The 22,308-nt window shown below is 37.1% G+C and overlaps 1 protein-coding gene across 8 annotated transcripts in view; it reads right to left on the bottom strand.

Moving 5' to 3' along the window:
• The window catches only part of KDM6A (lysine demethylase 6A), a 164,041-nt gene that overhangs the window by 123,766 nt on the left and 17,967 nt on the right, over nucleotides 1–22,308 (bottom strand). For all 8 annotated transcript variants that reach the window (XM_050900719.1, XM_050900675.1, XM_050900692.1 and 5 more), the window contains exon 3: nucleotides 3,040–3,148. In XM_050900719.1, coding sequence (XP_050756676.1) covers nucleotides 3,040–3,148 — 109 coding nt within the window. The remainder of the gene's footprint in view (nucleotides 1–3,039; nucleotides 3,149–22,308) is intronic.

Raw genomic sequence — 22,308 nt, 5'->3', positions numbered from 1 at the left:
AAATGACCTACAGTCTTTTCTACTATATTTATAAGAAGGTATTAGCTACATGACAATACTAACACACAACAAATAAACCCAACTGAATGATCCATGTTTGTCAACATATTCGTGAAAAAATGAGACAGATCAAAACAGAAGAAACTATATACGTGAAACCTAACAGATCTCTATCAACCAAGCATTGCTTCATCTTGACCACTGATTGTACTTCTGCAATCAACTAACAATTTTGTTCTGCTTCGCACAAACTGTATTGCAAACATTTTTAAACAAAGAACACTATCACATTTGCCTTTAATAAAGACACTCCTTTCTACATTATATACAAAGGTGTACACATTTATTAAAGATATATAATTAAATAAATAATAGGCTTCCAAGGAAAAAAAAGTTGTGCAGCATTAGTCATGCTGCTATCTTGTGATATTTTATTAATTACATCCAATTTATTAAACACATCAACTTCTCCACAACTTTGTCCAAGATTAACTTCAGACTAGACAGATTTATAGTTCTGAAGATCATCCTGCTTCAGCATTTTACACTTCTGGAACTTCAGGATTTAAAAATTGGATAAAATATTAGTGAGATCAAAACATTTCTGAACTCGCTTTGCTTTTCAGTTCCCCAGCATTTAAAATTTAGCTATAATTGCAATTAGAATGTATGATAATTAAAAGTAACAGAATTTATAGAATGGAATAAAATGTATTTTTACTTTAAATTTATAATGCAACGGACCAGCATTCTACTTCTTTCAAGTAACAGTAGTAAATTAATTATAGAACACTTATGCCTTGTTGCATTGTGCATAATACTTTTACAGTCTTTGGCACTGGAGTTCAACAACTGTTGTGAACAAGAACATGTGTCCCTCACTTAATAAAAAAACCCTTTAGCTTCCCTTTTCCTATCAATTAAAATTCCTCCATTATTATTTTCACTACTACCCCATTTCTTTGAAAATACAGATAGACTTTTTTTTTTAATATACTTCATTACTAACAAAGTTTTTTCACTTCTTGAGACTTCTTTCATGATTGAGATGTGACTTTAAACAGGTATCTAAGAAAATACTAAGTATTTTAATTCAGGTTTTTAATGCCTAAATGTTTCTTCCCACACAGTTCTGCTCATGCTTGTTTACAGTTCTGGAGAACTGGTATTTTCAACCACCATTTGTATTTTTTATGCTTGTTCTTAAAACCATATACACGGTACAAAGCAGACTCCCCATCAGTAAACCTCACCTCTGATCCATAGCAATGTCCAGTCCTGTCACTCTTAACTGTTATCAACTCAACAGTACAGTTAATACAGTTCAGCCCACAATCCTGCGCTGTCTTTGCTAAGTAAAATATATCCAATAAGCCATACTGCACTCACATCATACCAAGCTGTACTAGGCTAATCAGAAACAACGGTGTCAGTTCTTTGCAGAGGGGGTGGTTGAATTTTCTTTAAAAAATAAAATAAAATAAAGTAAAATAAAAACATGGGATCAGATTATTCTTCAGGAAATTCTATAGCCAGCATATTGCCACATTCCTGTCAGGTTTTCCCATATCTCTGGAATTGGAAACACCAGTGGCTACATTACACCAGTTGGATGGGATGCAGGTGCAAGTTGTGAGTTCCTAAGATGTTGGTACAAGTTGTGGGTACTAAGGTCCCTAAGCTCCCCATATATTCAACAGAAAGAGACAGATGCCTTGATCACTCAAAGCCTTCTGAATTTAGGTAACTGCAAATTCCTCCCTAGTAGTATCAGATCTAAACAGTTGTCACCTAAAAAGTGAAGGTGAGGTAGGTTTCCAGGAACCTTAACTCACGCTGGTTTATGTTAGACATAGTGAACAAGTGGACACAAAAACACACTGTTATGAAACGGTCCACAGCTAGCCTGAATCACTAAGCAGTGCTTTTGAACTACTATCAGTTGTAATTCATTTCCCTATTTCTACGTCCCAAGATAATGATAAACCAGTATTTTTGTGTGTTTGGAAAAAGGGGTGGGGTGGGAGTAGACATTTTCGGGATGGGAGTGTTGTTTGTTTCTTTGACAAAGTCAAACAGAACTGCATTCATATTAAAACTAAAAAGCAACAACAATGAAAAAAGACATCCCATGAAAAAAATTAAATATTCTGACCTGTTCTAATTAGCTAGGTAGAGTAAGATCCAAAAAGGCTTTCTACTCATCCACACCTCCCACAATCACTGGAAGGGAGGCAGCTATCAGACACTGAGCCTGACACCCAGCATGACATGAAGTGGAAACAGGACAAGCTGAAGATCTAGCCCTATGTCTCGGTCAGCAACACAGCAGAGTATCTTTGGGAATGCACACCACTACCAAAAAAGCACTCTACTGACCCACAGGCAACGAAGCACAAATGTACATAAGGTTCTATGTTCACTGGCTGCAATGATGGCAAAAAAACATTTAAGTAATTTATGATGAAGCAGATACCTAAAAAAACCCACCCCCCCCACACACCTCCCCACACCCTACACCCATTCTTCCACTCAGTATTTAAAACAGAACTTCAAACACACTTTAAGTGCAGATTTTTGCTTTTGAATTAACACTTTGAGCCTAGCCTTACCTGTTGAGAATGTGGACATACATGAAAGCACTAAGACAGGCTCTCGTCCTATGCACCTGTGTCTCCCACCTGCCACAGGAAACCTTCAGAGGCGTGGGTTCAACTGTTTGTACAGTCATGTAACAATGAACCAGAAAAATGAAGTAGGCAGTATGGCACTACTGTATAAACTAAATAAACTTCATATTCATATCTGAACCAGTCATGTTTTGTTTTTTTCAATTAAAAAAAAAAGAAAAGAAGAACAAGAAGTTAGAATACAACTGTTTTCATAAAGACATTATCAGTCTTATTCTGTTATGGGCTTTGAAATATAGTACAAACAGAGAAAACAGTGACTTATCCAAATGTTTTTCATTCTATTGTGTCATCTACATCAAATAACAATCTCCCAATGACATTTATCAGAAGTACTAAAAAACCTTACCTTTTGGATAATCTTCCAATAAGAGGTTGAAGTGACCTAACTGACAAAAGAAATCAGACTCGACCTTTCCTTCAGCTTTCAAAATTAGCGATTCATAGCAGCGAACAGCCTGGGAAAAAGAAATACAAGGTTTTCAAAATTCTGTATTTAACTAAAACAAATAATACATTTTCTGTACACTTTCTGAGAAATAACATTGTTACTCTGCAAGGCAAGAAGTCTACAAACACTCTCAATAACTTGTAGCTAGCATTACTTTTCAAAGAAGTAATATTTGAGACGGAACAGATTTGGAAGTTCACTGATTCTAATGCAAATTGATAGCAAATGAACACTAAAAGTTTTCTCTGGTTCATTTGTGGACTCCAGAAACATTCAACTTGCCAAACACAAAACAAACCTCTAACATACATGATGATTTTTAACTTTAAAAAAAAAAAAAAAAAAAAAAAAATCAATGAAATGCAAAAAGATTGATTTATTCTTTCCAATCTGCAAGAAAGAAACCTCTCTGATTTTATTCTCATTCTGTGTTTGTTTTTTTCTAAAGGATTCACATTTCATTCTGCCAGTTGTTTCACTAGTTTTTGCTAAACTGAAGAATACGCTATGTCAACATGCTTGCTTAGGCCCTTTATATACCTGAGCATATGCTTCCCAAGATCTGATTCTTTTCACATACCTCTATCATGTCATAAAATGCAGTTTACTACCTTCTACTTACTACACAGTTACTGTAGAGTAAGTAAACCTAAAGTTAGAAACATGAATCCAATTAGAAGATACTTTTACTTTGAGAAAAGTTGCCCTTGAAGTTTTTAAGCAGCACACACGATTAAAGTATGTTCTGTGCTGCAAACACATTTTTAATAAACTGATACTGTCTATTCACCATAATGGTCATGATCTTTAAACTGTTATATTCTCACCTCATGACCCTATTTACACTTTGGGAATGAGTGAATGAATAAAAAAATAAACCAGTTTCCCAACTTTCTGAACTTCCAGTTTCTCGATTTTGAACATACTAGCCATTAAAATGAAGTAGCTGGATAAACTTAAATGGGAGGGAAGGTCCTTTGCACCCGCAGTAGACTTTACAGTTCTCAAAAGCCTGACAGACTTCCAACGAATTCTAATTCCAGCTGGTTAATCCATGACTTTCACCAACTCATGGTTTGACTATGTTTCAAATTTGGTTGCAATTACGAAGTGCTTGATTTCAATATATTACAGTAATCAACGACCTTAATACTTAATCTGAAATGACGAGCTTCGCTAAGTCATTTTATTAAAACTGGAAATTCAAAAGGGGAAAAAAGATCAATCTACCCTGTAATACTTAAGTCCGACTACTAAATTAGTAGTCTTGCCCATACTTGCGATTTACTTCGTATACACTTGTATTAATCATCAAAATGAGAAATGCCAACAATAAAATGAGGAAATGTTAAGAAACAGTTAAAAAACACCTACAGAGAATCCAAATTACTGATCTAATCTGTATTTTAATTTGCCATTTTTACCTTGCTATGCTAGTTTTAAAATTATTTTCTTAAATGGTAAGCCATAATAAGATAAGTCATGCTGTACTCAATGGACACAAAGCCATATATGTGACCAGATGAGTGGGTCTCAGTTTGTATCCCAAGCTTGACATGTATTGTGTATGCTTTCACCTACTTCCAAGTTCAGAATAGCCTTATTTTACGGCTGTTTTCAGAAATAAAGTTCTAACAGATAAAAACAAAGCTATGCTGCTGCAAAGCTGCAGCAAAACGGGTAACATATATATTAAATCTATTCCGTGTATGTGCGGTATTAAAATGATTTCATAAAACCATTTAAATTAGGTATTTCAAGCTGTAGCTATTTGGCCACATTCTGAAGACATTAAATTGAGATGTGTATTTGCCTCTACATCAAAGAACTGCTGCAGAATTGTTCTTTCATGCTGTGAGTTTTGCCTTAGCAAACTGCACTGGAAGGACTGGAATTCTGTTGACAGTTAATCAAAGCTACTACTCCTTTAATTTTATTGCCACCACTATGAATACCTCTTGGAGTCGGCCAACTTTCAATCTAAAGAATAGGATCCCTGGAATCAGAAGCAAAGCACACAAGTCCAAAGTGAGTTTCTTAAAATTACTGTGTGTGTGAACCGATTGTCAACATTCAGGCTCATCTGCTGAACCTATTCCAATCTGCAAATGTTTTAATGCAGAATCTTCTTTTTTGTGCCTTGCTTCCTCTCCCCATTTTTTGGTCTCATCTCTGGATTTGTACAAATTGTAACACAATTCTTGCTGGTGCCCCTAATGTTACTGCTACAGATTAATTTGCAGATAGGCCTTCCATTTTCTGACGATATGCAACACCTGCTGCAGCTGTTTAAGACAATATTCACACTATGACATTTTCTTAAATTAGTATTTTGTCTTCTACAGTTCAGTCACTGTTCAGAGCATACAGAAACTGCTACTACAACAGGTAGCTTACAAAAACTGTTGGACAGCAAGTGAGGGTAGTTTATTTCCTTAATTAGATGGCTACAGGTATTTAAAAGGAACTTGACTTTCTGAACAAAAATAACAGGATTTTCCTATACAGGATGTTCAAGGAAATTATAAATCACATGCACGTAAACAGCTAAGCATCTGGGGACCCTTAACATTTCCCCAGCCCCTTTTTAAGTAAATTCTCATTAAAGGACGTATCACAAGTATCTGAAGCACTATATATAGCAGGGATACAAAAAGCTGTGCCCAAGTCTTTCACACAACTCAGATCAATTCTCAACCAGGCAGATTTTCCCTTTGCATCTTACTAACACCAGCACAAAGCAACGCGTAGGACACCAGAGCTGCAAAACAGAACTTCCCCTTTAAGTAACAGTTAAATTACAGTTAACTGTTAGCATAAGAGCAATTCAACTACACCATTAAGTATACCTTCTCAGTTGATCTCTAACCTATTTGCAACATTATCAGGAAAACACTTATATTTATGCAAACTTAAATTGTGAAGGTTGTTTCATATGAATTTTTAAAATTCGTCTAGCACATTCTAACAAAATGAAACGGAAACTAAGAGCAAGCTTTAGTTCCTCGGCGGGAACACCAAAGTCAACCTCCAAGTCTCTGGAGGATGAACAGACTGGTCAGTACGTGGCTCTTGCTCTTTCTAGTAGCCAGAGCAGATTCATCTAGACAAACTGATTTATCCAGCTTTGGTTTTGGTCAAGAAACTTTCTTGCCCATCAAACTCCTGCACAAACATCTTTAGAAAGGAACAAGTATTTTTCTGCATAGAGAAGAATTTGTCTCTTAGTTGAATGAACAGATGCAAAGCATTTTGAAGAGGCAGGTCACAACTACACGTATCTGTATACGGTTTCTTTGAAGGAATAATCAAAAGACCTCATTTCAGTGGATCTAATACTGCAAAGGCCATCTATCACACCACTTGTGCAACCAATTTAAATCATCCTGCGACACTAAGAATTCTAAGGAAGTTAAAAACCCCTCAGGTTTTTAAGTATTGTTATTTCTCCACATTGTATGGATGTGTAAGTGCACTCAGTGGAGCCAGCCTTCAGAATTGCTAGTATTGACAAATTAACAAGAAAGAGAAAGACCCTGAAATGAAAAGGAAGATTGCTACACAACGTCCTACACTTCCTTCCCTTTGTTCAAGGCTGCATGAAGATAAAAGGGAAACCTGAAGAATTTAGGAACTTGGCAAAATAATCACCCACAGCTGCTTCGCAGTGTGGCAACCAGAGCAGAAGCAGGAAACAAATACAGGAATGGCTGCAAGAAAAGAAGCTGGTTTACATGATGCAAAACAAACCCCCAACACTCATGTTGTTTGCCACCTGCTTGATTAAAAGCAAACTGAAGTAATACACTATTGTCAACACTTCTGACATGACAGTTACAAACCCCCTCTTATGACATCATAGTTCGTGACTGGGGCCATTCTGATTTCACAAATCCAACCACCAATTCCTAGGACACGTTTAAATATAATATAGTGAAGAAGAAAAAGGCTTAGTGTATTTGTCAACTTGGAAAAAGCTAGCAAAACATTTATAAGTGTTCACAAAAGGAACAAATAATTCCATTCTCATCTTTAAAATGCACTACTGTATGTTCACTACTTATTATTCGAAAGGGAAAGGAACTGGAATATTTTTTCCCCTCTGTTGCGAGAAGAACTTTCCTCCTCCACCCTCTCCCCCCAAAAAAACCCAAATCAAACAAAAACAACCCCATAAAGCAAATGCCAGTTTTGGCTATTATTAACATGATCCCTTTTCATGAAGAAAAGACCCTAGAGTTGGGAATATACTATAACAAAACAAAACAAAACAAAAAAAATCCAACAGATAAAACCAGGATTCTAAATATTGTATACAGAAGTCACTAATACATATTACAGCTCTACTTCATAAAGGAGAAGGAAGGACAATGTTATTTCTACTTTCACCAATATGAAGAAAAAAACTTTACCATTATCACTGGTTGCAATTATTTGTATTTTACAGCACAAATTCAAATTACTGTTAAACAATTGTACTAAAAAGAAAAAAGAAAAAATCAATGCAGCTTTTTTGAATAGTTTCTAAAGAAGATGATGTAATGATATCCTTTCTTATTCATGACAAGCATGATTGACTAAGATGAAAGTAGCGGGACTAAATGGCCAAACATGACAAAATGTTAATTATTAATTCTTTTATATATTAACGATATGAAAACAGAGGAGTGCACTGAGTCAGCAAATTTTTACCTAAAACATAGAAAAAACACTGACAACTACAGAAAACCAAAAAACTAGCAATATAGTTAGCATGGCAACAGCTGGGCAGTAATGTACAGTGAAAGAAATTATTTGAATTTTACTGGGTAATAAATTAACTGTTCAAGGAAAAGATAGTGTTTTAATGCTGACAACATAGTGTAAAATGACAAATTCAAAGCCTCAAAATGTTCCTAGCACCTTAGACTTCACAATAGAAAACACTATTGTATATGTAGATAAGACTTCCATGGGGGGGGGGGCGGCGGCGGGGAGTGGAGAACAACAACAAACAAACAGTTCCTGATTCTTTTTTCTTGTTTCTCTAGAAAGCAATAACCTGAATGGATGAGCTTTGCAAGCAGGCAATGAGAACTGGAGACATGAAATAAATTCCATGTGAAAAAATTTGAAGAGAGAGACATCAGTGGACCCTTCACAAATGAAATACATACTACACTAATGCTTAGAAATGAAATGTTAATTAGCTCTTAAGGGATATTTTACCCTTCTGGAAAAGAAAGTAATTATGTAGACAGTGCTGGACACTGAAGTGATGATCATGCTATCTACAGCCAGTCAGCCTGAGGGATATCTACAGACCAGAAAAGCAGAATTTTATATATGTGCTGGGCTCATTCTCCCCGCCTCAGTATCAAAAGGGGATGTTCTGAAAGGCTTCTCTTCCATTCCTTTCTCCATGCCACAATTCACAAAATGCACACGTGATTTTCTAATAACAATGACAACAGCTACCATGCTGAGAATCTCCTGATTCAGTTCTAGCTCGTGCTCTGCAAAAGTGTGAACAAGGCTCACTTCAGCTAAGCAAGGAGGAAAAAAGATTAGCCTGAATTCTTCAGAAGTTAAACTATTTTTTTCCCCTCATCAATGACTGGCTGGATAAACACCACCTCCTGGGCTGCAGATGACTTAAAAGAACATCTCATTTACTTCTGCAGAGAAAAGCATACAATTCATATTTGATTGAAGATAATCTATATTAATTCAGCAGATCCTCCACTGAAGGCCCTCATATTATGGATGGATGGCACAATACTCTTAACTTCCCTTACTTTCTTACTCAATATCAATTCCCACTACAGCTTTCAAAGCTTCTTTACATGCTCACTCTCTTTGTGAAGCTCATACTGTGTTATAAAATTTCTCTCTCAACTTAGCACAAGTTTACTCTCCTTGTATTTCATACATGGACTATATTATATAAAAGCCTCCAGAAAAGTGTTAGAAGTACAGCATGCTGGACACAAACATGCTCATGCCCCAAAAGACTTAGGCCTCAATAAGGAAAAACATGAACTGGGCTCTTTGGTAACTTTGTTCCTGCAAAATTTCTATGGCATATTGGAATGTCGGGAAGTTACTCTAATCTGCTAATAATATTTAAGATCAAAGTCCCTATCATTTCAGGGACAATAAGTAGGACAGAACAACGGAAACTGATCCTCCTCACACATTTCTCAAGAAACTTCTCATCAATTTTGGCCAATTTATTTTCCTATGATTACCGCTTCATGAAACAGGACACAAGAATAAACAGTGCAAGCGATAAAGAAGAAAAGCAGCTGCACATGTTGGCTACACGCATAGCTTGGTAATAACAATTAAGATGAATCTTCTTTAAAAGCCACTACTGTGGTCTAAGACTTATCTGCCATAGGCATCATTTGAAAAAAATATTTGTTACATCTTCAGTATAATCTGGAAGTGGAAGAGAGAAGATGAAGCAGCAAACAGCAGAAGTAAGGCCAAGGTTGCTAAGTTTACAAGTGAATTTTAACACAAAAACTAACTGAAAGGTAAACAGCACAAATCAAAAATGTTCTAGAGACTGGAGTGAAAGAAGCACAGTATCACCGTAAGAAACAAACAGTAAAATAAAAAAATTAATAATTTAGAAACCTACTGTGGAGAATTAGTATCACCAAAACAAATACTACAATCAGATGGAAAATAGGAGACACTAGTAACTTAGAAATAATTCTTCCTGAAGCCAATTATCATTGAAAAATGAGGGGTACTGCTTCATAAAAAGCACAGAACTGCAGAACAGAATACAAAATAGAATGTATGCACATCAATGATAAATGGAGAAAAATGACATTTTAGCAGAAGGGGAAAAAAAGCAACTTGCCGCCACTGAATAAAGAACACTTATTATCAACTCTAAGACATTCTTTACAAGTGTTTTCTGTCAGACAGATGTAAACTCAATAGTGTAGGCTTCTCAAAGAAAAATACAGGAAGCTTAGTCGTTTTCAGCCAACAGTGTCCATAACCAATTACATTTTGATGAAAATTTGTTGACTGGAGTTAATGTAGTGAATCACTCTGCATTAATTCTGAGATCACCTTAGGATGCAATGCCCCCCCGTTACTTCTTTTAAATACAGTAAGATATACTTACAAATATAGATATGTATGTATGTACAGACACACCTACATTATACAGGAAATTAAAACAAATTCTACACTATCAGCAAACACAATGCTCTCTATTCTGTTCCTGAAAACATCTCATAATCAGAAGACTCAGGAGATTATGACAAATTTTGTATGGAATTTCATCATTCCAAATCCTGCATATTCTTTTTTTTTTTTTAAAGTAGCAGTGGATTTTTCATAGGCAATTGAAATGGCTGATTTTCATCTGAGAATATAGGAACTTTTTTTGTTGTTTTTACCATAATAATTATATTTCATGTAGAATTGCAGCATCTTAATTTAGCAATTGTTCTAGAGCTACCGAATAGTTCACCACACACTAAAATTTAAGACTACTAAATCTGATTTTATTCTAGCAATTCTTAACTATACCAACACAGAACATCACAACTGAGGTGCAAGCATGTCATACTTCAGAACATTTAGACAGTTGACTTTGATAAATTTATCTTTTTTGAAAATGTTAAACCAGTTGTATCTAGGAGGCTACAGATTTTCATTTAGATTTTAGTAAGATATCATACATCAAATAAATAGCTGTTTCCGATTTCATTGGGTAAATAACTTTGGAAATACAATTAAAATCAACACAGAAAGAAAAAAAAAAAGGCCAATTAAAGCCAGAGTCTGCATCAACAGCTGCCTGTTTTACCTAAGAAAAAAACCCAAAGTTTAAATCTGAATAACTGGTATTTATGCAATGATCTCCTGATCCAGACACAAGTCTTTGGAAGTGTAACAGTGACTATCAGCTACCAAGCATAAAGACGACAATGAAGCAATGAAAAAAGAAGCTTGAAAAAGAAGTATTAAAACAGAGAACAAGGTACATACATATGCATAAGAAAATGTCTACAAAGACTGACACAACAAATATACATTTGTGAAAGTACTTAGTTTCAGACTAAATAGAATGATTTTCTGTGCTGTTGTTTGAATACAAGGTGATATAGAAGAGTAACTATTATAAAGTATTAAAAAACTACCACCAATTGCTCTGCTCTGCTAAACCTGCACAATCTAAACTTCAGTTCCAAAAGGGTTCAAGCACCAGAGGTGGCCCAGTTTTCAGAAATAAATATTGTTGGTAGCTTAGTCTGCAAATATAAGGAAAAGAAGATTTATTTTAGAAGAATGGACATGAAAATGGGTCAGGAGCTGTTTACAAAGAAAGTGTAAAAACTAATGCTAATAGGGTGGGAAGTAATGGAGTTTTCAGCACCACAGGAGACATAAAATTGGTAAAGGTACATTAAGACACAAAGGATAAAAAAAAAAAAATCTAAATGGAAGGAACCTGGTTTCAAATACCGAAATACCATTATTTCAGAGAGTGCTGGTACTTCTAAAGTTAGCATAGCCAGTATACCAGGAAGGGTGCCCCACAAAGATTTTCCATCACATCACTGAAATCTCACATACAGGTACCACTCCACATATCAAGTTCCTTTTTCCACTGTCATTCACATATACTCCTCTTGTGGCTGCTTAATTATGCTTAGACAATGGGGATGCTGCTCACATATAAAAGTGAGCAACGCTGGAACATAACCAAATGTACATGAAAACCAGCTTGCATAGAAAAATGTTTTGGAGAAGAACTTTATGCCCAGTAAACACCTTGAAAAGTGCCACAATAATTTCTATCAAGAGCTGTAGCTCTTCTCTGCTAATGCCTGCAAACACCCAGCCTTATCCCTCACCTTCCCCATCTCATGTGGCAGTCTGAACGAAAAAAAATTGTAATGAGGAAATAAGAGGAATACAGTCCTCTGGATACAGTCACACAACTAGTGATCAGTACCACTTCTGAATGGAAGAGCTGGTATACCTCATTCCAGGAAAGAAATAATTTGCGCTATGGAAACTTGCGCTGTGTAGCAGTAACAGGTGGGGGGTACATTCATACAGATTTCAGAATTGGTATTTATGCAGTACAAAGTGCAAGTCCAAACTATTTTAGCTACTAGTATGAATTTGCATCATAATACGCACTAAACACCAAGTAAAATGACAATATACTCAAACATTGCTCAGGAACTGGCCAACAGAGTCTTCTGATAAGTAAAACTTTGTAATGAATTTTCACAGGCAACACATCCTGAAGAGTCCTGTAGCTGCAGGGTAAATAACCATGCAGGTTGTCACCACAGACTGTTTTCATTAATGTTCCCCTGGAGCTGGATGGAAGACCTCCTTCTTGAATAATGCTTCCCAAGCCCTATCAAATTTGACATCCAATATAGAGATGGTGTCATGGTTTAACACCAGCCAGCAACTAAGCACCACACAGCTGCTCGCTTACTCCTCCCCCCTCCCAGTGGGATGGGAAGGACAATCAAAAAAAAAGTAAAACTCATGCGTTGAGATAAGAACAGTTTAATAACTAAAGTAAAATAAAATATAACACTAAGAATAATAACAACAAAAATACAATAATAATAATTGTAATTAAAAGGAATATAAGAAAAAAAAAAGAAATAAAACCCAAGGGAAAAAAAACAGTGATGCACAATGCAATTGCTCACCACCCACTGACCGATGCCCCAGCAGCGATCCACCCCTCCTCACCAACTCCCCCCAGTTTATATACTGGGCATTCAGACATTCTATGGTATGGAATATCCCTGTGGCTAGTTTGGGTCAGCTGCCCTGGCTATGCTCCCTCCCAGCTTCTTGTGCACCTGCTTGCTGGCAGAGCATGGGAAACTGAAACATCCTTAACTTAGGATAAGCACTACTTAGCAACAACTAAAACATCAGCATGTTATCAACATTATTCTCACACTAAATCCAAAACACAGCACTGTACCAGCTACTAGGAAGAAAATTAACTCTATCCCAGCCGAAACCAGGACAAAATGGACATTAAAAAAATACCAAAAACACGCATGTATCAAACTTCACGCCAGTTCTCCGTGTATCTCTATATATTTTCAGGGATACTACTGAACTAGAAAACAGAGCCTGCTTCAAAGGACACAGCTCCTGGTCAGTACAGCAGGTCAGAAACCAATTTTATTGTCGGGGGGGGACACAAAAAATTCAAAAAAACATTAAAACCATCTAATAAGGACATTCATCTAGGATATGAAAAGCCCAGGATTCAGGGCTTTGCCTAATTTGAAACAAAGATTTAAATTTGGAGTTGTCCATACTCATAGCAAGTGCCTTAAATATTAGATTCCAGAGTCAACCTCACTTTTAAGCCAGAAGTCACCACAACGATTCACAGCAGGACACAGGCAGAATAAGACAGACACTAAGCTTCCACCTATACATGCAGAACTCAGTTCCACCTACCCTTTCCCCATCCACAACTACAGTATGACCCTGTGTAGACAAGGTGGATTTTGTGATTTAAAACAAACAAACAACTGGATAAAGGAAAATGCAATCCATTAGAGGAAGGTACTGAGATGTTTGGGGCCACACCACCCTCTGTCTCGGTTGAACACTAACAAACATAGCCTGAATTACGAGTTCTTCTCAATTCCACCATGCTGCTATTCCTTCCAACAGAAGGATTTGCAAATACTCTTTTCCACCATGCCCAGCTGGAAAAGGTACAATATTCCCTTCTGTTGGACCTAACTTTCAATTACCACATACTCTGACTACTTAATGCACAATACTCCAGTATTTGTGGACAAGCTGCCACCAATTCAAACCATACATAGAACAGTGCTCAATAACATGGGCTTCTACAACCAGTCACACCTAACTCCTTAATATGCAACTCTAATTTAAAAAAAATAATAATGGTTAAAGTTGTATTATGTTTCAATTTTAACAGCATAGATTAAAAATTATGAAGTAACTGAAAATCCAAAAATAGCATCCTCATCTTCAAACCGTGATTAACTATAGAATTTTATGAGTTTATCACAAAACTGCCTCAAAAATGAGTCACTACACTTTAGGAAAAGCAATACACATCCCCAACATACCTATGTCCAAAGGCCAATCCTCTAAATGAGCTAAACTCAGATTAAAAAAAAAAAAGGGGGGGGGCGCACACACAAAAAAAAAAGGTTACACACAATTCACTACTCTTACACTGTTGATTACATTTGCCAGTCCCAAACTTCACAGAAACTAGCTAATGGTCATTTATTTCTTTAAACATGTCTATTTGTAGACTAAAAATTAAAAATTGTGCAATGTAAGTAGAATTCCACTGTATGGAACCCAGATCTTTAACCTGGCATTTATCTTGTGTTGCACCCGTACTACCTTTCAAGAGCGACTAAATCAGTACCTCTAAGCACTAAAAGCACTGCTTGTCTCTCAGAACCAGAGAAAAAATTCAAAAATCTTTTAAACAATCAAACTGTTAGAAAGCATTTTATAAACCCACTGAGGTGTGAACTCCATCACCAGAGATTTGAAATGGGACAAAGTATTCCAAAAGAACAGATGTGCAGTACGGGGTTTAACATCAGGAAGTTCAAAGACTATTGGCACCACTCATAAACTAGCATGTGTATGTGATTCATCCACCAAATACCTTTGGAGTTGTCCTTATGATAGATTACTGTATGGTTTGCATTTAAAATTAAATAATGATAGAAATAACTGAACGATATACATTTCAGACATTTGTTGAGAAGTTTTTATTTTTGATGAACATGCTGTACTCCACAGTATTCGCTCCACAGAAGATGAGGTGTTTTGGTAAGTTAAGTATCTGACTCTTCAACTGAAGCTGTAATGACTCAGGCCTTTAGGTGAAGGATCAACTCCTATATTGTTTACAGCGGCAGACATCATCAATTTCAAGTATACATTAATGCAAAACCTTAGAAGGAACTTCAGCAGTTTTACAGGCAATATAGTTTCCAAAATGCAACCAACTTGAGGCTGAAAAAATGCACTGACATAGTGACCCAGGGCATAAACTCACTCAGGAGTTTTTCATTAAAAAGACAGTTCCTTAACACTACAAAGTTGACTGTCTTCCTTTTTAAGGTTTTGGATGAATGGGGCATACCCATATCTCCCTTTTCACTGTCACTAATGTAATCTCAGTTTCAAGGTTAAATTCACCTTCAAAGCACTCAATGGCCTGATCATAGAGTATCTTCAAATTGCCAGAATACACCAGTATGAGAACTGCAGTCAACAAGAACACTTCGCAATACAAGAAAAGCTTATTTCCACAGAAGACTGGATTTTTTCAAGTACTGGTCCCAAAGAGTAGAACTAACCATTATTAGAAAATGTCATCAACACAGGGTATGTGGAAAGGTGCACACACTTTTACATTCGCCTTCATTAACATACATAAAAACCCCACCATACACTGTAGAAAAATCCCTGTCAAAACAGTATGTCACCATAAACAAGCAATTCCCCTGGAGAGGAAACAAGGAAAACAGCAAAACAAAACAAAAATCTCTGAACCAAGCATGACAGAGTCAGACACTGAATAAAGTTCTAAAGACCACATTGGGCACAACCACATAAGCAGCAAATAAAAGCTCACACAGAATAAAGGAGCAAGTGAGAGGGAACGTGCAAGTGAGAGATGAAACCTTCGACAGGGGGAACGGCAGAGAAGGAAAGTAGTCAGATCACAAGTTACTCAAGCCCTGAACGACAGCACCCTCTTCACTGCGTTATCATTCCATCCGTACTCCATCTGGCAGCACAACATCCTCCCCATTATTACTCACCCAATACATAGCATCTCCACATAATAATCACTTCAATCATGCCAGTCACTCAGAGAACAAGTGATTAGCCCTCTGCAGAGAATGTTTGGGGAGGATGAAAAAATACAAAGGTGAGAGAGTTTAAGAACATTTAAAAATGCATCAAATTTCAATTAAAGACATTTTCAAGTAATCATAAAAGGCAAAGGGTAGCATACAAGTCAGTCCCAAATGTCAATCTTTTGAATCCCTTTATTTTAAAGTGTCAACTGTAGTACAAAAGGTTCATTTTTCATAGCTTTCTGCAGTAACAGATTTTTTTTTTATATCCAAAAAAAGCAAAACCCATCATTCTGGACCACCTGTGGCCTGTCCCATGCAAGCAACAGGAGGTGTGTAAGCTTTATGCTTAAGCTTGGAAACTTGAATAACACTTGCACATGCAAGAGAGATTATTTATGTTCTCTTTAGGCCACAGATGGAGAACTGGCATCTCATGAGGTGCATGTGGCTTACAAGGAAAAACTCCTAACTAGTGAGGTCTGTGCTGCTGTTCAGCGCATGGAAAGGCTGCAACTGCTTTCACCTTCTTGGCCAATTAGCACCAAATAGCTATGGGAGAACAAGCTCCTCCAGCCAGTACAGTCAGGGCCAGGCAATGCTGAAGGGGGCTGTGTTGGGCAGCAGACAGGGGGGCTTCCTCTCTTATCTGTTCTTCCTTAGAATCACAGAATGGTTTGGGTTGGAAGGGACCTTAAAGACCATCTAGTTCCTTCCTCTCCACATGCTGAGCAGGTGGAAGTGCTCCTTAAGTGGAGTCTTTGACAGCTGAAGACAGGAAGGCCCAGCCCTGCAGAAAAAGTAGAACCAGGAGGCATGCAAGTAAGCCAAGGAGATGACAAGGAGTCCTACAATCAGAGCAGAGACAGGGGAAAGCACATTTGCAGTAAGTGTTACAAGTTGTAGGCATCAGATTTAAATTTTTTGTTAGTCTATTTGCAGGCTAGTAGGACAAACCACACAGACCTGACTTAATTTATGCTAAAAAGAAAAAAATATACTATACTGAAAATAGGTTTGAAACATTTTGCTGTGAGATAACTTGAAACACTGAGAGTCTTTGTGGACTATTAAAATCAAGTTTGCAGCTCTTGTTAATTTTATTTCCCTGCCTCTCCAGATGTAAAGACTCAGCTGCTAACTTTATGCTAGTCCCTCTCACACCCACGCAGACTAAAAGGAGCAGAACCTCAAGTCCATTCTCCTTATTGCCGTAACGCTTAACAGTACAGTTACGCTGCACAACGTGCAGCAGGTGTAAATAAGTTTGTCAAAATTTATTCCTTCTGTGTAGTAATGGATGAGATTTGAGACTCTGGATCACAGTGTCCTGCACTTGTTTCACATACAGTTCAGCATGCTTTCATTTTTCCTGCTAGTCAGACCAAGCTCTACCTAAAACCCATTTTCACAGGTATTTAATAGTGTCCAAGCAGCACAAAATTCAACATAGTATTACAGCAGTTCACCTTTTAAGTACACTTATTCGTGGTAGCCTATCACTATCTCCATAATTTGCAGTGATATGATATAGGCCTTTGGACTGAATTTACAGCATTATTTTAGGTCTATCAACTATAAATGAGGGGAGGACATTGCAACTTGAAAACACACCCATCAGCGTGCCACAGATGGATTTTTCAAAGGTAACTCTAGGAAGCATGTAGTAGTAAAACATTACACAACCATATAAGATCCTGAACTCTGCAACAGGCTTATTGAAACTACTCAAAAAACCCTCAAGTACGTTAATTATTGGATTATGAGGCAACAAACCAAGATGAGTATATGCTGCCAACATAAAGCAGATGAAAAAAGCATACACGATTCCAGAGTTCAACAGAGGATAAATTTCCAACAAAGATAAAATAAGATGACCATGATACGTCAGACCAATAGTCAGTCTAGTGCAGCATCCACAGATTAACTGCAAGGAACCATCTTCCATTTGTTCCGAATTCGCTTCCTGGTAGTTTCAGTTGATGCTACCAAGCTCTTGCAGTAGAAGAGACAGGGACCAACCTGTTCTAAAAGCAGAAATATTAATACCATCTCAGCAGATTTGATCTACAGCATTCTGTAAGATTTCCCTGTGTTCAGAAAAGATAAATTCAGAGAGAACTGCAGGGGTAAGAGGAAAGAAGAGTAGTCTCTCTTGCAAAAGGAAGTCAAAACAGCTCAACTTACTTAGCTTAGCAAATCAAAAGCTAGTATGACTATTTTCCACAAGCACCAACAGGACAAACACCAGGGAAACAGAAGAGCTATTTCAGCCTAACAACAACATCGACAGACAAACAAATGTGTATAAATTTAGACTGAAAATTGAAAAAAGGATTTGAAGAAACAGAAGATTAGGATCTTGCATAGTATTTAAATGGAAACAGTAGAGGCAAAAGAGCGCTTTTATGTACTCTTTTTTATCACTTTTACGACAGCGATTTTCATAAATGTAATGACATTACATGTATCTATGTATCTGTGACATAACCGCCTGCAACATGAAGGGACAGGCTTCAAAACCAGCTGGAAACTCTCATGTAAACCTATGTATTCCTTTGTGTTCTCTCTATAAGACTGCACAGGATTTCTGAAAGCAATTTCTGTCTGTGACAGACCAAGACCAATTACTTACTATAAAGAACTAAATTGTGAAACAAAGGGCTTATGCCCTTGAGGCACTTCTGGATAAAACTATTTAGGAAAGTTTGGGTAAAAGATTGAACTAACTTCTTAAGGTTTTGAACTACGGCACCCCTACTGTCCAGACAGGAGGCTAACACAGTGTCTGTAAGTGGAGAGTGTAACTACAGACCCAAAACCTACAGACAGTATTTGAAATCTGGCCAGCTTCAACAACATAAATACATGTGGGATTCAGTGCTTGGATACTCTCTAGAGAATCTCAATTTTAAATTTTAATTAATGAAGGAATCCAATTTTTTAGCAGATATATTTAATTTATTAAGAACCAAACCCACCTATTATGGTCTTTCAGATTAAATTTTGGCTTTAATTGCAGCATTACTCTAACAAGACAAGTACTAACACTGCAGGTATGTCAGTATCACCTAACATCATAACTAAAGCTTCCCATCCTCACACAAACTAGTTTTCCTTTACACAAAGGTAACTGGTTTTCAAAACTCACTTGTGAAATAATTTCTCCTAAATTTGACGAAAAGTTTTAGTTCAGCAACTCCCCAGAGAAGTGAAAAAGAGTAAGAATATTCACAAAAAGTCAGTAGCATTACATGTTGTGTGATATGCTTCCAAAACTTTTATGTAGAAAATTAAAATGGTTTTGAAGCAAAAAAATAGTTATTCATAACTTTCTGTTAACAAACCATTTAAAGAGGTAACAAACAAAACCACACACCTCCCACCAAACACCAACAGAAATGAGACTGGATATCACTTTTTAAATAACTTTCTATGTCTCATGCCCAACATGCATTGCCACCCATAGCATAGTACCAAAAGAATGAACAGCTCTCTGACCTCAAGAGCTATCAATAATATGCTACAAGAAAAACAGGCGTTCGGGAATCATGGTGGTTACATTGCAAAGGTTATTTTAAAAAGTTTTATAATGCTAAGCTACCATCTCAAGTTCTCTAAAAGCAGTATGTTCCAAGTTCACAGCATTTTTTTTCCAAAGATGTTCCCCCCACCCACATTCAAATGGGTAGAAGCATGCAATTTGCTTTCTGCTGCATCATTTATCTAGTTGGTAGACTTCTAACTCAGACTTACTCTTCCAAAATACATATAAACAGCCACTGTCACCCGTTATTTTGAAATGTTCTTAGTTCTCGTAAAGCCGATGAGTGCCAATTTTTGTCTCCAAAACAGAAATGTTACCAAGAAAATCAGAAGCAAATTACAAAAGAAGAAACAGATCCAGCAAAATGCAGCATTACAGTTGGATTCTGCTGTCATTTTTGTTCAGGACTCAAGAATCAAATCACTAACTTATTACCCATTTTCATCAACCCAAGTCTAAATCTGGCATGGTATTTTAAAATTTGAAAAGTGCTAGTTTCAGTATTGATGTCCTAATGCTACTACTTGCTTTCACTATCAAAAAGCTATCACTGTCTAAAGCTATAGCTGTATGACTATTGTGAAAGCTATGGATAGTGATATCACTATCACTATTTTTGTACAGTTTATCTGAAAATGTAATATACCTTTTAAATAGAAACTGTAGCTCTAGGTTGGTGAAACAGGTTTTCAGAGTGACATGCTAAATATAAAAATACTAAGTGAAAAGACCTTTGTCAGTAAAATTTAACACAGTTTGTTAGCAAGTGGAATCTTGTGTGAGGCCTTCCAGAAGGCTCAGAGCAACTAAATAACATCCTGAAAACAGGAAATACATGTAACCACAGTTCTGTCCACAAAGATCTGACAACAGTCACCGGGAAGCAGCTGTTAGTCCTCTAGCTGCATCAGGGGTAGCTGTACTTTACAGTCAAGGTATTAAGCAAAAAAGTATGAACTGTTACATTGGTAGTGATGCAATGCAGAAAGACTTTCCCTTGAGAAATGTCGTGAGCCTGACTGCTAACATATCAAATGAAAGAACACTTCTGTGCCTTAAGAAAACCACTATGATTTATTTAGCACTGCCTTGTACAGGCAGAAGGCTCAGAGACACCTAAGTCACTATGACCATCAGCAGTTGCATAAGACAAGGATGACACGCAAATCTCAAAGTTGGTGTAGAGAGGTTGATCATCGGGTATGGGAAAAAAAACAAGTTTAGAAAAAAGCAGAGCTGAGTCTTCCTGGAAAGCAGCCTAAGAACTGAGCCATAGGAATGCCACGGGCAGCTCCACTTCAGTTGCAGACAGTGGCAAAATGGGCACAGGCACATTACACACCTGAAAAGAGGGCGTGTCACTCATGGAAGTCAGAGTTAAAATTATGTCCATAGGCACAACGATTTCATTCCCTGGTTTTAGAAGTCTTGCTAGACCAGTCTGGAAGGACACAAGATACCACAGAACAAAGTTCACTGCAAAACCCAAAATTTTGTGCTGTTAACATTGAATTTGCAGGGGAGGGAAAGGACAAAAGAAATAATCCTTTCTCTTACTACAACAATCCAAGTAGTTGTATTCCAGGGGGACTGCATATGGCAAAGCAGTCACTAGCTAAAGGATACTGTGCGATTCTCAAATATCCCTCCCCACTCCTGAAAACTCTGCCATAGTTTAAAAGGACTTACAGGTTGTGCATTCAAAACTTCCCCCCAAAAATCTGGGCTTGTATCTCATTCGTTTCCAGGACTCATTTACAACCACTGGCACTCACCATGACCTCATGTGCCAGATGCAACTAACTGGTCAGTTTGTATCCGACATACAGGTTTCCAGGTGAGGCAAGTATCACATACCGCTCTGCTACAACAGGAGGTTTGCAATTTAGTGCCACCTCAAGACCAAAAAACAATGCCACTACAAGGTGTACTTCTTAACCCAAGTTCAGCATTGCAAGCCTTCTCCATCCTGTTATCTCCTTTCCCTCACCTACCATATAGCCTGATGGAAGCAAAACCTTTCGTATTTCAGAGGCCTATATTTAGAGTGCACAATTACTGGGGACATTTATGTCCCAAATGTGGGCTACTTTTCAAAATCTTGAGAGAACCTCCTTCCACTGGTTATAGTAGTTTTAAACATGTGAGAGAAGATAAGCATGTAACTTCCTGATTTAACTATGTGGCCCAAGCTATATGCCACCTCCGACCCCACTGCATACCTGGGCTGTCTTCTCTACATTGTTGAGACACCTCCAGAAATTCGGCTATTTACTCTTTCCTCTGTTAGAAATCTTCCCACTACTCAGTCTGCTGTTATCCATCTGCCCTTTCTTCCCTCCTCCCATTCCAATCACACACTTGTTATTTTTCCTCCCAGAAAGTAAATGTAAAACTACTTCCAAGGCCTACGCCTGTTACATATGGAAAAGTCTCACAGGACAGTTAAATTCTGCTCACTGGAGAAAGTTCTGGGTAACCGTATCTACAAAGCTTTTGTAGTAGTTCAGATAAGCTTATAGGGTATGAGGTCTCAACATTTCATTCACTGAGAACACAGAACACAACTCTGACTGCTAAGAGCTCAGACATAACACTAGTCAAAAACTGAAGGCTTTTACATACTGCCTGCATAAAAGTAGCTGATACTAAATTAAAGATATTTCCCCAAAGATAAAGCAGGTTACACGCACAGCAATAAAACACTAAATACTTGCATGATAGCATCCAAGAGAA

The sequence above is a fragment of the Gymnogyps californianus genome, chromosome 1, assembly GCF_018139145.2.
Source record: "Gymnogyps californianus isolate 813 chromosome 1, ASM1813914v2, whole genome shotgun sequence".
In the NCBI taxonomy this organism is placed as follows: Eukaryota; Metazoa; Chordata; class Aves; order Accipitriformes; family Cathartidae; genus Gymnogyps; species Gymnogyps californianus.
Note: the sequence above shows the minus strand (reverse complement) of the source record. Positions and strands in the feature narration are given on the sequence as shown.